The sequence below is a fragment of the Colletotrichum phormii genome (genome assembly GCF_030913505.1).
Source record: "Colletotrichum phormii strain CBS 102054 chromosome Unknown BDP81scaffold_6, whole genome shotgun sequence".
In the NCBI taxonomy this organism is placed as follows: Eukaryota; Fungi; Ascomycota; class Sordariomycetes; order Glomerellales; family Glomerellaceae; genus Colletotrichum; species Colletotrichum phormii.
In genome coordinates, this window is record NW_026851448.1 from 1,244,111 (window position 1) to 1,261,138 (window position 17,028).

Genomic DNA, 17,028 nt, shown 5'->3' on the forward strand with positions numbered 1-17,028 from the left:
GCCACCATCCAACTCCCGTAGGAATCAGTGTTGCCGCTGCCGCTGCCGCTGCCGCTCAGTAGGCTCAGTGGGCCTGTACAACCGCTACAGTGCTCCAAGGGTGGAACGTCCTTACCTCATCCAGCTCGGGCCTGGACCCAGTCACTCACTGGCCCGACTAGGTACCTGAGGAGGGGGACCTTGTTGTCAAGCCATGTGGTGGATCAAATCCCAAAGAGTCGAAACTCCAGCCGGCCTCATCTTCATCCCACCAACTATCTAACACTTCTTCTCCTTCTTCTTCTCCTCCTCCCATATTTTAGCAGTTGCTGTTTGCACTGCGCCGGTGATGCAGACCATTTCACCCACGTACCAGCGGTGGTTCTAGCATCATGGCCGACTTTGATCTCTACGAGTCTCTTGAGACCAAGCACCAATTTTGGGAAGGTCAGCCGAGTTCGCCCCCAAATTCAACCCCTCCTTGCTCTCCTTCTCTCCCCCCGCCTTGCTGTTGTTCATGATGTTGTCAACTGTGTGCTTTCTCAGACCTCACATTCCTGAATCGCACACTGCGCGCATCGTGGGATTTTGTCGCTGACCAGTGTCTCATCGTCAACTACAGAGCTCGACGATGTCGTCACTACTCAATACCAGTCCCACGACTTAATCGACGAGACCCTTCGATCGTGGCTCTATCTTACTTCGAGGTTCAGAGACAAGTTCCCCGAAAACGAAGACGATGTCGCCGCCTGCTGCGAGAAGCTATTGCAATGCAAGCTGTTCCAAGACAACAAGGACTACATTCGCAACCAGATCGTCTATAGTCTTCTCCAGGAGGACGAACCCCCGTCGCTGCACGCCATTGTACTATTCCTTTTGCTCGACGGCCATGCGGACGAGGCCTTATACTCTCGTATGATCGAGGAGGCGTGCTTCCCTCGCCTCCTCGAGCTGATTAATGGCCGTAAAGAGCAGGATCTGAGGTTGCATCGCTTGCTTCTGGAGCTGATGTACGAAATGTCCCGGGTGGAAAGGTTGCGCACCGCCGACTTGCTCCAGGTCGACGATGGCTTCGTTGCATACCTCTTCCAGATAATCGAGGAGTTGTCCAACGACGTGCACGACCCATACCACTATCCAATCATCCGAGTGCTGGTATAACCATTTTCCCCATGCTCCCTCCTGCCCGTCACTGGCGCTGACGAAGATGAAAACAGTTGGTTCTCAACGAACAGTACATGCTCGCATCTACCGACGTCGCCTCCGATCCGAACTCGCCTAACGCCCCTCTCACGAACAGGGTGATCAAGTGCCTTAGTCTCCATGGCGACTCGTTCCGTACATTCGGAGAGAACATTATTTTACTTTTGAACCGCGAGACCGAGACGTCTCTGCAACTCTTGATCCTGAAACTCCTTTATCTATTATTTACAACAAAAGCCACATACGAATACTTCTACACAAATGACCTCAAGGTTCTCCTTGACGTTATCATTAGGAACCTGATGGACTTGCCGGACGAGAAGATATCGCTCCGTCACACATACCTACGAGTCTTGTATCCACTCCTGGCGCACACACAACTGAGCCACCCGCCGCACTACAAGCGTGATGAGGTGCTCAAAGTCTTGAGGATTCTGGGCGGTTACGGAAATTCTCACTTTGCCCCTGCAGACGAAACGACGGTTCGTCTGGTCGACAGAGTCTCCAAAGTGAAATGGCTTGTCGATCAGGAGGCTTCTGGCAAGGCAGAGGTGGCTCGGAAGTTCCTGGGCATCAGTCTCACACGTTCGGACACAGCGAGCAGCGTTAGTGTTGTCGATGTCGCCGCCGTCATGGAGAAGCCTGGTGTCATCACCCCGAGTCGCAAGGCCGAGGCGGACGCGGAAGCCAAACAAGGAGAGGCCAAGGCCGGGGCAGGCGGTGTGCGGCCGAAGAAGCCGCTGCCCGAGGTACCGAAACACCGACATGGCGTTCCGGTCGGACCGACGACGACGTTGCATTTGAATGAACATAAGAAGATACCACCAAAAGCACCGCCGCCGCGGCGGAAGACGAAGCTTCAACCTATGGAGCCCGTGGCGGACAGTGCCCCTATACCAGAGGCTTGAGAAAGAGAGATGTGAGCTGGCCTGGTCCTGGCGGCCGGACCAAACGACGAAATGAATTGGGACAGGTGTTTGCTCGATTTGACGACATGGGCTGGAGTTTAACTTGGAAACCAGAGGAGGCATAGCAATCGCAACGTTAGGGATGGCGTCGAGCGTTCGGGTTACGGTCAAAGCATATCATGGCGTTTGGGTACCCGAGGACTGCTACACCCAGTCCAAAGACGATATTACCGCCTCCTAGCAGCTGCACAATTTATGCATTTTGAGTGGATGAGATGAATATCGAAATCAAGCAAGCGTGCAATAGTCAATGTGTTCACCGTCAACGTCTGTGCTGAATGCGAAATACTTGGCCGGTAATCACCAAATATCACTTGGGGGGGTTGAGATCGGAGTTAGGATAGATTCGCTTCATCTCGAAAGCAACATGAGATGAACGCTATGGGTCCGCTATTTCCTGACCTCAACTTTACCCCTAAACCTAGAGGCACAGACTCGGTATCATGGACGACAACGGGGAAACAACCAATTTAGGGTTCATCCGAGGACGAGGTTCCGTACTTGGACTGACTGGCAGCTAAGATGGAGGAGGTCTGAAAATGAACTACCTACCTACCTCAAGAGGATCATTTGTGCCTCGCAAGCATGACGGCACGGAGTTGAGTCCAATCCAATCAGAGACCATGAATAATAACGGACAAGGAGCGAGTGCTCTTTACTCGGCAAAAAGTTTCCCCCAAAATAGGATGGCCAGTATGCATCAACCGCAGGCAACATTCATGTTTACGCCATCGAGCAATCTCACGATATCTAGAACAAAACTTCAAAAACATACAACACCAGGTATTCGCTGGTCGTCACCGACCCAACTACTAATCCGGCCCTCATTGGCTTATCTATGGGAGAGCGGACGGGATCCCGAGTTTTCCAATGGGTATGGTCGTATGTGGTAGTTCAAGCTACTCAGACGGGATATGATGATCATACTGACAGCCGTCATTGTGACAACCACAATAGTGCTCACGCTCGTAGCTCGTTACTTTGAGCCAATTAATATAGAAATTATCTTTATCAAAATCCATATTCAAAGTTAAAAGGGGATCCCACTTGACATATCAGAGTCATAGCTGCTGTGGAGAAGACTTAGATTGGGTCATTGAACTTCCATGTTTCTCCCAGCGCAACGTCAGCCATCCCGGCGACTTCTAGATAGCGTCAATATATCCATTTATAATGTTTCGCTATTTCCAATCTATTTGATATCATACTTAAGCAAATAGAAGATGAATAGGGTCGTATTAATCTACAATTTATGGTGACTCTTTCGGAAAGTCCTTATATGTATTAACGCCATCTAGCAGTTGATAGGATAAGACACAAGAAAGAAGTTCGGCCACTCCGATGCATAATACAAACCTCTGCTTAATTCATTCGCATAGCTGCTTCTGTCTTCAGGTAGGATGCAAAAGACTACTAAAAGTGCATGTTGTTGGCCTCCAACAAGCGCCGCGGTGCTTGATACTCTTCAGGCAGACTATGTGATCGAAATACAGAAGAATCTCGCAATAGGCGAATCGTGGACCATCACTGCACCGGTGATCGGGACAGTAGCCACCTTCAATAAGAAGAGGACCGTTGAAAGCGAGTTCGCTTCTTATTGCCAGAGAAGTCAGAGAAAGGAGGACTGGGATTTCGACACCACAGACATGTTCAACGGGTGGGCATTCACCCTCATGAACCGGAGGTCTAAGTCGGACCAATCAATGCAGTACATTGGACTGGCACCAAGTAACCTTGACTGTGAGCCCCTTTCGAAACATGTCTATCTATACAACACCTACCGGCAGCAATAATATGGAACTTGGTCAGTTACTCGAGGCGGGTTTCAGCTGCTGAACGGCACTTGCGAGGACGCCATGTTGCCTCCGCCTCAGCAATTACCATTTCCATACACATATCTCGCCCTCGCGCCTTGGTACATGTCCCCCTCAATGGAAATGCTAAGCACTTTCTGCGGAAATAGCAAGACGTGTGACAGAGGCACTAAGTCTCCTTGGATGAAGCCATTTATGGCCACGTTAGTGGCTGCGATGCTGTGGTCAAGGAATGCACTCATGAAAGGATATGGGGCCTTCAACTCGGAGTAGTTCAACATGAGCTCGATGAGCTGGGTGCTGGCGGACAATACCAATGTCTCACTCGAAGATGTCCGAAACAAGTACAGAATCGATGAAGCCGATCAGACTATATTCTACAGCCGACCAACGCTGCGGAAATCGCCTTGGCTTTATCTGGTGCTTGCTATCCAGCCACTCTTGATATTCATCATCCTGGGACTGATCGTCATGCTTCACTCAGAGCCCCTGAGCAGGGGGTTCGGCCTTGTCTCAATCTTGTCGGGTATTGACCGTCAGAGTCTCAACAACTTGGCGGGGGCATCGCTTTCAGGAGATCTGTCACGGTCTGTCAAGCTAACAATGTATCCTGTTCAGACTGGTGATACGAATGCGATATAGTATCGTGCGGCGACATCATCGAAGGGGCAGAACCGTAATGGGAAGTTGGAAAGGAACGTCGTGTATCACTGAGACTCTTGAATCTTGCGTAGGGCATGTAGAGAAGGAAGAGATCGCATCACTTGTATGTACCTTGGTAGTTTTAGCAGTGTCAATTTGGTTTAGTAGCCAAATCTTGGACATTATCAGCGCGATAATGGAAAGAAATCTTCAACGCATGTTTCACTTCATGAGCCAGATCTAGGAACATCCGTTTCCTACTGTAGCTGGCTATTCGCCAACGACCACACAGAAATTGGAAGTTGCCGTCACCAAAGCATAAAGAAGGCAACAGTAGCACGTACTAAAGCATTAAGCATCGGATTAAGTCAGATGAGGGGTTATACAAGTCGGCAAGCGCCTGTACACAGCCATTGCCCTATGCCACACGAGCAGGGGTTGAGGCATTTCAAGATATCTGACTTTCATGAGACTAATGATGATGCCCAGCCCAGGAACAAGAGAGCCCAAGATCTGCGGCACTCCCTCTACCAATACATCCAACTTTCATCTCGTCTTGTGCCATATACACATACGAGGTGGGCAGCACTAAACGCAGTTGACTTTCTGTCAGACTAAGAAGAGAATCAAGATTCTGGATGAGAGTGCTTTAGTTCCGGAACTTCATCTCTCCAAGATCTGCTATCAAATGGTTCTCAAATGCCGGCAGTTTAACCCGAGAGAATGATATACAAGGCTTTCAAGAACCTTCGACAAGTCTCCATCTTGTTAAGAGGCCTAGGGACAACCTTGAAACCCGTGAAAAGGGTTTGCGTCTGCATACTTAGAAAGGTAGTCGTGGAGATGACCTCAGGGAAACTAGATAGGCCTTCAGAGGTGGGCATGTTAGACTCATGAGCAAATCATCAAGATAACATGCTTGATATTATTGTTAGTATATCCTACGTACTTGGATGAAGTATGGTGATAACTCTATGTAAAGGTGCTCAGTCTCTTCTCGGAAGTATCAAAAGCAAGATCAGAGGCAGTGCAACAAGAATAGCTAGACAAGCCACTGACTGAAAGACCTTACTCTCTTCTTTGATGTTGGGCTCGAACATATGGAGTGAGAAACCATGGCTAGCGGGAATCAAGCTCATACTACGGGCGTCTTCGATGAACCTCATCCTTGCCAAGCCTCAAGTCAAGCTCGCAAAGGCAGGCATCCGCAAAGACTCGGCCGTCTGAGGTATCTTCTTTGGCCAGACCAGGCCAGACAAGACCAAGTCCTCGACTCTACAGCTTCCCGCCGGGCAATACCACGCCAAGTGTTTCCGAACAGCAATTCACCCGTTCAAAAAAGACTCTCATCCAGGGTTCCGAACCAGAAAAAAACCCGTCCGCCGCTCGCGTCCAAGCACGACATAGCCGTCGCCGCTGGTCGTAGGCAGTCGAATCGGAGGATTTGATCCTGAGCCCTACCTACATCCCCTGAAGCTGAAGAAAGCGGTCAGAGGCCTGGCCCGACACTTTAGCTGTTAGTATATCATTGGTGAGTATGATGTACCGGCGGCCAGGTGAGGTGACTGAGTCTGACTGAGATATGCGGTGTGGCAAGTCTCTTGACCAACGTATGGCGTTCCACGGTACGTGGGATGGCGAACTTGGTCCTGGCAATTTCACATCAGCGTATTCGGGTTGAGTTTGCCATGGACGAGCAAAGTGGTGCTTCACTGCATGCTTGGAGTCGAGGCGGCAAAGTGCAGATGACTGAAGGTTGCTCTTGGTCTCCAAGCCCAACCAGCAGATAGTAACGGGCCATACCGCCAGTGGTCGAATCCTGAGCCGTAGGTCTCGCGACGAACGACAGCCAATGAAGCCAACATCGCAACGAGCCGGATCAATGGACATCCGTGACCTTGCTGAATGATCTTCGTTGCATTAGGATGCAGTAGGCAGAATCTGGGGGGCCGCGTTGGGGGGATCTGAACTCATTTCAACGTCCTCGAAAATCGCAATAGGGAAGGGGTGGCATCAAAGATAGAGAGAAAGAGAGAGCAGAGTTGACGACGACCTGTCGTTTGAGCGTGGTCCCGGAATTGGTTCTTCACGTAACGGCAGGGCGGTACTGCAATGCCGACAACACCCTAGTTCACAGCAAGGTCCCCGCCAGACCGGAGAATTTGGGCGGCCTTTTGGTCTGGGATCTGCGACCGTCTCATTGGAAACCACAGATTGACGATAATGCTTCTGTCCCAAGTTGAAGGATTTTGCGGGACGCGTTTCGGTCTTTCCCTAGGAAATTCGCGAAATCTCGAGAAGTGTTCGCTATACCAGCAACGTCAAGGTAGGAACCCAGATCGCCATTTGAGGACGCGAGCTGATGTCGTTGCCAACTTTGGAGGGTTCGGCATGTACAGGCACAGCACAGCCACGATACGTTAGTGAAAAGGAAACTGGCCGGCAAGCATTTTTGACAGGCCAAAGTCTCCTCAGTCCTCACTAATAAAGAAAGCCGGAGCAGGGATACCATGCGCCATCCGGTGGCTTGTTGACCAGCGCCGCACGGAATGGACGATGTATCCGTACGGATACAACGGTTGTGCCATTCACTGATCCACCTTGGAGACCTCCTTTCTCACATCTAGCCGGGTTAGAGATTCAGGCACCACTTGATTGATGGTTCTACCGAGTCTTTAGGTTCCAGATTGGATTTGTTTGCCGGCACTTGCGTAAGTCGCTCTTAATCCAGGCGAATGCCAAGTGCGTCGACGCTCGAGGGAAGACAGAACGCCTAGGGCCCTCAGCGGCCGGGTCAGGACTGATATTTTGGGGATGAGAAGCAAAGGTTGGCCTAGAACCAGCCGACAAATGTGCCCTTTCCCATGAGTTGCCAAAGCAGCTTGAATACTGCTTGCTGAGTTGCCCTCACTGCAAGCATGTCAACCTATACGATGCAAGACTCAGGAGATAGGCAGCCATAGGTGCTGCTGAGAGAAAGCCCGATGTTCCGTTCGGTGCGAGCGGTGGTCGATCAGTGTCCCGCCAATTTTATGACAAGGGTTGTTAATTGAAGCGACAGGTAGCCAATAACACCGAGTTAACGCTCATCTCTGGCCTGTCTGGCTCTAATCATCTAATGATCGATCCATAGACATTTCAGCTGAGCAGCACACTCGACTTGAGGCCGCGGTGAAGGTGATTCCGCCCACGGTCCAGCATTGCATTGAGAAATTGCGTTGTATAAAGGACGCAACGCAGCCGCCAAGGAATACAGGCGCGTACTCGTATTGCCAAAATGCGTTAACGGCTGGCTGCAGACAAGATGCTGATTCTCAGCCTCAACCTTTCCGCAATGTCTTGCTTTTTCTTTGCCGTAGCCGCTCCTGCGAACTGGGGAACGGCTCTAAGCATGAAAAGAATCGAACGACCGGCGTTGGCTGGGTTTAATAACGGCTTTCGGTTGCATTGAACGCGCGAGACCGTGTCTTGGCTAAGCAGCTCGTGGCGTTATTCCCGAAGAAGCTGCCCGTTTCTGGGTCTTTGAGAGGAGCGTTAAGAGGACAGCTAATATAGACGAGGATCCATGATTGTGGCGCGGCTTGTCGCCCTAAGAGGTTACGTTCAGCGTCCGTGAGTAGCATTCGGTGCGTCATCCATCAACAAGGTCAACTTTTTAATAGAGATTGGTCAGGGGGCAAGAAAAAAGCATTTTAAAAAACTAAAGAACTTATTATCTCGGAATTAATTATAATAATTCTAGACCCTATAAAGCTATTTAAAGTTAAAACGGACGTTTTAAACTTTATTATAGGAGCCGTACTTGTCACGGTAGCAGGCAGGTTGTTTGGCAGGTGGATGCTGGGCAGGCGGATCAGACAATCTATTGCTACGGGCAGGCTCTATCCTAAGCAGGTACTGTTGAAGTGCAGAAGTGGAATTGGGCGGGTATGCTCGGACCAGAACGAGCAATCTGAACCCACAATAATCTGGGTGAGACCAACCAATGAAAATGCAGGAATCCAGGTGCCTCAGATGAGGGATATTCCTGGCTGCATATGGAAAGGAGAGAACACAACATAGACAACAATATGATCACAATAATCCACGACAGGTACAGGCTCTGTTGACAAGACGTAGCTCAAGGAGCTACGTTTCTGGACATGCGCGACAGAATACAGGATGCAGAGTTTTATCCAGCCTCAGGCTTACGTAACCCGGCCACCGGATTACTCAACACTAACCTCAAGGTTGGGGTCTAGGACAGCGGGTCTGTGACAGTACTAGAATAATAAAATAAATAAGAAAAACTATATCTTTATATTTTTTACTCGAAGGTATTCTATAGATTAGAATTAAACTAATAAATCTACGATAAGAAACTAATGTTACGAGCAGGACAACGCAACCAACTGTGGCACAAAGCAAAAGCTTCGATAATGATGACTCCAGCATCATTTCCCCTTGTTCTGCATTATATAGCTACGCGCCCACAGTGACAAGTTGCTCAACACGCATCAGTACTGTGCTAAGCGGCTACTGAGTGCATCAGACGGGTCTGCGTGGCACAAGGTAGCCTGTATCACATGCTATCTTGACACAGTCCAAGGCGCCGCCTCACTGAGACCAGATGCTCTCCCCCAAAGACGATTTGCGGTATAATCAACTTCACTTCCTCACACCATCACATACGACCATACCCATTGGAAAACTCGGGATCCCGTCCGCTCTCCCATAGATAAGCCAATGAGGGCCGGATTAGTAGTTGGGTCGGTGACGACCAGCGAATACCTGGTGTTGTATGTTTTTGAAGTTTTGTTCGTTGATGATGGATGGGATGGGAGGTGGACCCAGGACTCCGCCGTGGGTGGATCTATGTTGGGGCTGTTGAGTTGTGTCCGGATACCTCGTCTTGTGTGTCTTTTGGGTTTGGTTCATTGTTAACTGGAACTCTGAATCTCCGTCACCCGTCAAGGGTAGGGTACCAGATAGCCACTCAGTTGTCTACTCAGTCGGATCCAAGGCACTCAACGGAGCCACAGGGTTTGGCTTTGTCACCTACCGAGGCAAGAGACGCGTTGCCCAAGGCTGCGGCCGGCTAGGCCTGGCGGAAGTATTTGACGGCGAGGCTGAGGGGGCGAGGGCAGGGCTTCGGCGGGCTCTCCTGACCTCCCAGGGCCAGCCTATTCATGTCTGCATCGACAATACTAGCGTTATCCAGGGGATACGGGGTAAAGTCCCAGATTCTTCACAGGAAGCATTCCTCGAGATTAAGGAGGCTGCCACAATACATGACATACAAACCCACTGGGCCCCAGGGCACCAAGGGATAGAGGGCAACGAGGAGGCTAACCGGCTAGCTAAAGTGGGCACAACTCTCCCAGTCCCACGAGGCAAACTGGCCACCTTATCAGGTATCAAGCGGCTCTACCGGGAGCGCCTACGTGGCCAATATACACAATGGTGGGAGGAGGAGGCAAATACCCGATATGCACAACTAGGACTAGAGGCCACTCTCACCGGTCCCCCTGAATTAGCCCTACCGCGGGCTACCCTTCATCACCTCCTAGCGGCCCGCTCAGGCCATGGAGACTTCGAACAGTATCATCAACGCTTCAATCACTCAGAAGCACTGCTGACCTGCTCCTGCGGGGAGGCAAAGGAAGTAGACCACCTAGTCTACTGCCCAAAGACCTTAATGAGGAGGCAACGGTGGCCTACCCTCTACCCTTTTAGTCCGCAAGAGCCCATAGGACCTATGAGATCTCTCGAGCGGTACTTTAAAGGTCTAATCACCGATTCTCAAGGCTTCCAGGCTTTCCTCCGCGTGACAGACTTCTTCCAGAAGATCTGCCCGCGGCGTTAGGGGCTTAGCTGCTGTTAAGCTCCTTACTCACAGAACAGCTCTCCTTTGTGGAGGTCATTCACTCATGTTGGACCTAGGGAACCAGAGGGAACTAGGGACAGATAAAACACATAGAAGCATATGGGCAAGAATTGGAGGACGTTAGGAAGAGATATGTACCTTAGAGTAGATAGCCTGAGCCTACGGCTCTCCACGCCACATACCCCTCGGGAGGTCTGCCGCAAGGGCGGCTGCGCCCTTGCCGCCATGGCGTTAAATACAACAAACAACAAACAAACAAAAATACACGCATATTATACTGGAGCTATCATCACATCGTATCTAATCCCACATCAACTCCTCCCGTGCCCATCAGTCACCATGGCTTACATCTTTGCTCCCCGAATCTCCCTTGGCTTCCACGACCCCTTCCTCAACAATGAACCTTGCGCCTTCCTTACCACCACAAAAACTCACTATTGTCTTGTCGGCCCGAGACTCCAGTTCAGAGAGTTGTAGAAGAGGTACTGATGAGCCAATTTCTCGTCCATCATTTCGCTCATTCGAGCTGTGTTCCTCTGATATGTTGTAGAATATCAAAGGAAGGATTGACGACTTCCAGATGGGCTGCTTCCCGCTGTCCCGGCAACTTTGCACATATGCGGCCACGAGCAGGGCTGATGTCAATACTAGAAGTGCTGCAGGGTAAAGTAGCCACCATGCTTCAAGCCTTACGCAAATGGACGTTTGGTTACAGGTTCCCTCCTGATAGCTGTTTGATGTCTCCGTTTCTGACCAACTCCGTCCATTAAGTCGCATACGATTCGTTATAGCGACAGACATGTTGTCGTGAGCAGATGCAAGGCTGTCAAACGTGGCCAGTCCTCCGCTGTAAAGAGCGTCGAGCCACCAACCTGTTTGGCATTGTAGCTGGCTGGAGTTTCCGATTCCATTGACCGCTTCAGGAGATGTTGGTCCGTTTTCGGTGACATCGAAGAGTTTGCACTCCCCTTTTAGTTTATCCTCGAAGAATAATCTAATGCCATGGAATTCGCGTTTGTTCATGGTTCTGACACATTGACCCGGCGCCTCCTTTGTGACTCCGTCTGAAGTCCACCCGGCCCAGGCTAGGCCATCTCGAGGGGCATCGGTGATATTAGATAAATCGTACCATCTTTCGTCTATGATGCAAGGCTGGATCATCGAAACGTACAACGACCCATTATGAGACAATGGCTCAGTCGAAAGCAGATGCTCATTCAGAGTACCATTCGTAACGTTTCCACTATAATAGCGAATACAAGGATACAGACTGCAGTTGGCAGCCACAATATCAAGGTCAGAGCTGAGCCTCGGCATATTCTTATAGTCATGCTCGCAATATCGATCGGCCGGGGCATCTGGGTTACGCTGCGCAACGCAACCTTCCACTGAGAGCGTCAGGAAAGACGTGATGATCGGACTCTCATCGTGATGGTTAATGATTGTTGTTGTATTGAACAATTCCGGTTCAACGCCAGTGTTGATGGAGAAGTTAGAGTCCTTGTGGAAGCGGTAATTGTTACGATATCTGCCGAGCAATTTTGTCTTTGAGTCTTCAAACTCATTCAAATCGGACTTCACATCGGCACACTTGCTGCAAACCCCGACAGACGAGTGCGTAACTCCAGAGAGGTTTTCGAATACACAGTTACCCGACTCGCACTTGAATAGTAGAGAACTGTCGGGAGGTATGCCAAGTAGACCGTTGATAATGGCGGTGCTCATCTTCGCGTTGGTATGTGCACCACTTATTTCGGAATCGTGCCTCGTAACACGTTCGGCTGTCAAGATACGAGCTATTCCAACAGATGAGACCTCGCAGGAATATGTTTTGACAGCTTGCTGGGAAAGGGGGCCGGTGGCGTAAGAAGCAACCACAATCAGAGCACCTAGTACCGTTGCGTTCCTATTGTAAGTGTTATTGAGACTCTCATCCATTTACAAATTGAAGTATAGCATACGGTTTACGGATGGCTACTAGGAACTTGAGTGATCCCCATGCACCCTTGCCAGCGTTGTCAAAATGTTCGACATGACGTAGCGGCCGCGGCGCCGACATCCACAACCATTTGGCTTGTCCAAAGACTGATAACATTAGTACTATGTACTTCTACAAGGGAGACTAGACGGAAATTTTTACCTTCTGATAGTACGAATAACATCGCGGCTCTCAAGAGGGTGGTCAGAATGGCAACAAGTGTGTTGATGCTCACACTATACGCCCAAGCCGGTTGCGGCTTGCCATCGCTGACCACCAAGAGAATAACCATTACAATGAAGGCAGTCACAGAGGTCAGAAGTGCTGCAAACTCGAGACTCCATTGTTTCAAGGTTGAAACTCTGTCGAGAGGTTGGTAAAGTAGGCTGTTCTTCTCCGTCTGGTTGAGATCCCCCTCATCGATGCCTGAAGGACTGGTTGATGAGGGCCGGTGGATTTCTTCTCGGAACTCTTCCTCTGTAGGAATGATCGTATAGTCACTTATTGATTCATCGTTCTGAAAGTTATTGGGCTGCTGGCTTGGAATGCCTGTGCTGCGATGCACTTCAGATGTAACTGATACAGACGAAGGTCTAGAAGGTGACCAATCACTGGTGACGTGATGAGAGTCTTGGTGAGTCGCCATTCTGAGATGTTTCAGCCATTTGAAAATACTTCGAAAAATATGCAGGCACCACAGAGGGAATCAGTTCTTTAATAAATCGGGACGATTAAGAGATGCATACCGTAAATCAGGCTTGAGCCCGCAGGGGCCTCGACGCACCTACCACGCATTATAAGCTTATGGCTTCCCGCCCCGTGGCGAGGAGGGCTTGGCTGCATGAACTACATGACGACCGATTGATTTACGCCGCACTGCCCATCTGCGGTGCAACGAGGAATCTAATTGTGGTTCTTCGTACAGAAAAACGCAGGCTGGCAAGCTGAATCTGTAGGCCACAGGCAACCTTGTCCCAAAATGACATACTGTGGCGTCATCAACCTCCTCAGAAAACCCAGCAATCACCACAAGCAGTGTAATCAGACAACTCGGTTGAAAATTAAATAACTACAGATAATGGGCTTGGGTAGATTGGAACTGCTGTCAGCCAGTCCTAGCCCAACAAAAAGACTGACTAGCAAAATCAACCTGGAAGTCACTGTCGGAACGGCAAGGCTGATAAGGAGCAATGGGCAGGTATCGTGGGCTGGCTGGCGCCTGCCCGGGGCGAAGTGGGACAATCGGCTTAGTCATCATGGCCGGTTAAGGTGGGGCAACCACCCAGGCTGTCACCACCTACTTCGACCGACCCCTGCCCACAATGTAAATAGGAAGAACAACAGCAATTATCACGGACATCGACGTGATTGTTGCCGAAGATACACCCTCATGAGGAAATTTATCACGCCTGTGATACCAACAGTCACAATTCCAAACCAGACGGCGCAGCAGAAAGCAGCTCAAAGCAACCCACCTGTCCTACCAAGTCTAGAAGATAAGAGATCCGAGGTTACATTACAGCGTAGACGACCGTCGCTTGAGTGTCGGCATGGAAGCTGATTTCGGTTCCAGTCTCAAACACCCACCAGACCACCTCTCATGAAGCATATGACCCTTGGATTGAGTTCTGGCCCACGGCTTCAACTTCCATATCTTGAGTAGTACCGAGAACTTACCGCATTGACTTTGTCATCTCATTGACTATACGATCAAACGGAATAAGTTACTATGCCAACAGTAACACTCACAGAGGAAAGAGAATCACAAATGCTTTAGCTGGACAATTGCAGGAGAATGTATTTAAGTCATCTGGACGAATGTTGTTTAAATGAAATGGACGTACAGTGTTTTCTTAGTTGACGACTGAACCTACATTAAAAGAGAAGCCATAAGAGAGTCTGACTCTATATAGAGAATATTCAGATAAACCGAGCTTCAACCGCATCTTTCATGAAATTGGAAAGACAGCTCCTTGACCTTCCACCGGCTCTTTAACACTCGAGCATAGCACTCGGACGATATAGAGGCTTCAGCAGTACTATGAGATCTTTGATTTCATCTCAACAAATGTATACTAGCACATCGAAGACGTTGTGAGTGTGCTGCATATGGAGACTCATGTTACACCGAGGACCTATCCCTGAAGAGATAGGAGCTCGGGGTGAATAACTGCAAACAGACTGTATCTGCTTAAATACGCAAGGAACAAACATATCGATAGACCTACCCCTTCCTGGAGCCCCCAAGACGACCTACCCTTGACGGGTGACGGAGATTCAGAGTTCCAGTTAACAATGAACCAAACCCAAAAGACACACAAGACGAGGTATCCGGACACAACTCAACAGCCCCAACATAGATCCACCCACGGCGGAGTCCTGGGTCCACCTCCCATCCCATCCATCATCAACGAACAAAACTTCAAAAACATACAACACCAGGTATTCGCTGGTCGTCACCGACCCAACTACTAATCCGGCCCTCATTGGCTTATCTATGGGAGAGCGGACGGGATCCCGAGTTTTCCAATGGGTATGGTCGTATGTGATGGTGTGAGGAAGTGAAGTTGATTATACCGCAAATCGTCTTTGGGGGAGAGCATCTGGTCTCAGTGAGGCGGCGCCTTGGACTGTGTCAAGATAGCATGTGATACAGGCTACCTTGTGCCACGCAGACCCGTCTGATGCACTCAGTAGCCGCTTAGCACAGTACTGATGCGTGTTGTTCGAGGTGATCCTGTGCATGAAGATTCCGTTTAATTGAAGAAACGTTTTGCACTCGCCACTGTCGACCGTTATTGAACTAAAGCGGGTGAAGGGGGTTGATGAATATCCGAGGGGAAATGCCCCCCCCCCCCCCCCCACACGCGCCGCCACACGCTCCCGTCAGCTTGACCTTGGAGGCAATGCTCGGGCATGCCGAGTTCCATCGGCCCCGGGGGGCTCGGGGGTTATGTTTGCGGCAAGATGCGACGAGCACGGGGAAATAAAACAGGAAAAAAAGATGGTTGATTGATGGGAAAGTCGGGGCAAGGTACTTGGCAATCGGCTACCAATTTTTGAAAACAACGCTTGGCTGGGGGAAGGGAGGGGGGGGTGAGACGATCGTGACCTCGATTAAGCTCGGGTGGTTGTGTGCTGCGGTTGGCGCTGATTGGGCTGGGGACTTCAGGTTCAGCTGGAACGGTTCAGGCTTGTTGGTTCAATGGTTGATGTGTTTCTCTGGATTGGGAGACTGGACGGCCCGGCCGGGTGAGACGGATGCGTCACGTCCTTCAAGGTGGGAGGATAGTGCTGCTACTCTGGTAGAGGTAGTGACAGCATATTCCATGATGAAGATGATTTGACGCGGGCGACTAAGAACGGGTTGGCGGATATCCGTCGAGCTACGAACATGCAGAGGGGAGGGAGACTGGGAATGGGGATCACCTATCCGTACTAACGTAAGGTAAGGAAGGTATCAATAGGTAGAGAGTGATGTGGAATTTGGAAAGGAAACGGGACCGGGTGTTGGTTGTGAGGTAGCAGCGAATGTCACCCGTTTGGTGGTTTTGGAGAGGAGCGGCTACGTCATCGACGGGGTTTGACGCGCAGCGCTGGGAGCTTTTCTTGGCTTTCGTGGTGACTCTTTGCGACCAGTCTAAGAGGAAATGAGGCAATGTCACCAAAGTGAGATTTACTTAGCTAGTCAAATATAAGAGGAAGAGACAGTTCTCATCCCGTGTGCGTGCGACTTGGGATGGTCTTTCGCTCCATGACTGTGTATACAAAAGCAACAAAAGTGATGAAATGTGTTTTGCAAGAGGGACCAGATGAGAGACTGGATTACTGGTAAGAAAGCCCGTGATGTGTTGGAATGATTGGTGACACTGCAGTCGACAGGCCAGGCCGTAGATGGCGATGCCCCCTTGGTGTTTCGTCCGAGGCAATCACGGTTCACTCACCTTTCTAGGTACCTACCTATGTAATAGCTGGAGGCCGCTGTTGCAAGTTCATACGGGTCAAATGTCTCAAGGTACTTTACTTTACCACTTACCCAAGGTGCCTTAGAGTGGACGATCCCAATCCCCCAAAGTAGACGCGCAATTCAGGGTCCAGCTGCGCTAGGTCGGCGAGGGCACCCTGCAGGCGCAGCACAGCTCCTTGCCAGGTATTCGTCAGTCCGTGTTGAGGTGCGCTGCGGCTTGCGGCTTGCGGCCTGCCCAGGTTCTTGCAGCGGCACCCGCGCGCACAACTTGGTACCTATCGAAGTGCAGCACGGGTAGTGACAGTCGGAAACATCAGATTCGGCGCAAAGCTTCCAGCAACGGTCCAGAGACAGGACGACGATGCACGTCGGTTCTGACACGGGATGCTCCTATTGCACGCAGATATCGTAGTCAGTACGGAGTCTCTGTACGGATACAAAGTGGAATATGTAGAAATGCGGAAAGAGAAAAGGCAAGGTAGAACTTGGAAAGCACATGGCACACCCTGCTCACCTTGCCCCCCTGTCCTGCAATGTCTGTATCCGTCGACGCGGGTGCCCAGAGACTGCGATACCCCGGGTCAAAGTGGGAAGCTGGGCGTGCAAACACC

The 17,028-nt window shown here is 50.3% G+C and overlaps 4 protein-coding genes across 4 annotated transcripts; 3 read left to right on the forward strand and 1 right to left on the reverse strand.

The window, feature by feature from the left end:
- Positions 1–307: 307 nt before the first annotated feature.
- BDP81DRAFT_194121 (uncharacterized protein) lies at positions 308–2,390 on the forward strand. Its single transcript, XM_060582455.1, has 3 exons — positions 308–426; positions 602–1,134; positions 1,197–2,390. The coding sequence occupies exons 1-3, from the start codon at positions 372–374 to the stop codon at positions 2,088–2,090; spliced, it is 1,482 nt and encodes a 493-aa protein (XP_060447570.1). The 5' UTR covers positions 308–371; the 3' UTR covers positions 2,091–2,390.
- BDP81DRAFT_194122 (uncharacterized protein) lies at positions 2,391–3,167 on the forward strand. The gene has a single exon (XM_060582456.1). It carries the CDS (start codon positions 2,690–2,692, stop codon positions 3,041–3,043), a length of 354 nt encoding a protein of 117 aa, XP_060447571.1. The 5' UTR covers positions 2,391–2,689; the 3' UTR covers positions 3,044–3,167.
- Positions 3,168–4,243: 1,076 nt separating this feature from the next.
- On the forward strand, positions 4,244–4,928 carry BDP81DRAFT_447858 (uncharacterized protein; the record flags this gene model as incomplete). Its single annotated transcript, XM_060592231.1, has 3 exons — positions 4,244–4,551; positions 4,607–4,730; positions 4,899–4,928. The coding sequence occupies 3 exons, from the start codon at positions 4,244–4,246 to the stop codon at positions 4,926–4,928; spliced, it is 462 nt and encodes a 153-aa protein (XP_060447572.1).
- A 5,874-nt stretch (positions 4,929–10,802) lies between these two features.
- Positions 10,803–13,096, reverse strand: BDP81DRAFT_447859 (uncharacterized protein; the record flags this gene model as incomplete). The annotated part of the gene is made up of 3 exons (XM_060592232.1): positions 10,803–12,378; positions 12,434–12,557; positions 12,613–13,096. 3 exons carry the CDS (start codon positions 13,094–13,096, stop codon positions 10,803–10,805), a joined length of 2,184 nt encoding a protein of 727 aa, XP_060447573.1.
- Positions 13,097–17,028: the final 3,932 nt, after the last annotated feature.

What these genes read in the sequence shown, in the direction of transcription:
- BDP81DRAFT_194121 (XM_060582455.1), top strand. Translation starts at nt 372, where the DNA reads ATGGCCGACTTTGATCTCTACGAGTCTCTTGAGACCAAGCACCAATTT. An exon ending in CAAGCACCAATTTTGGGAAG is followed by an intron (nt 427 to 601) that starts GTCAGCCGAGTT and finishes CGTCAACTACAG; the next exon opens with AGCTCGACGATGTCGTCACT. An exon ending in ATCCAATCATCCGAGTGCTG is followed by an intron (nt 1,135 to 1,196) that starts GTATAACCATTT and finishes AGATGAAAACAG; the next exon opens with TTGGTTCTCAACGAACAGTA.
- BDP81DRAFT_194122 (XM_060582456.1), top strand. Translation starts at nt 2,690, where the DNA reads ATGAACTACCTACCTACCTCAAGAGGATCATTTGTGCCTCGCAAGCAT.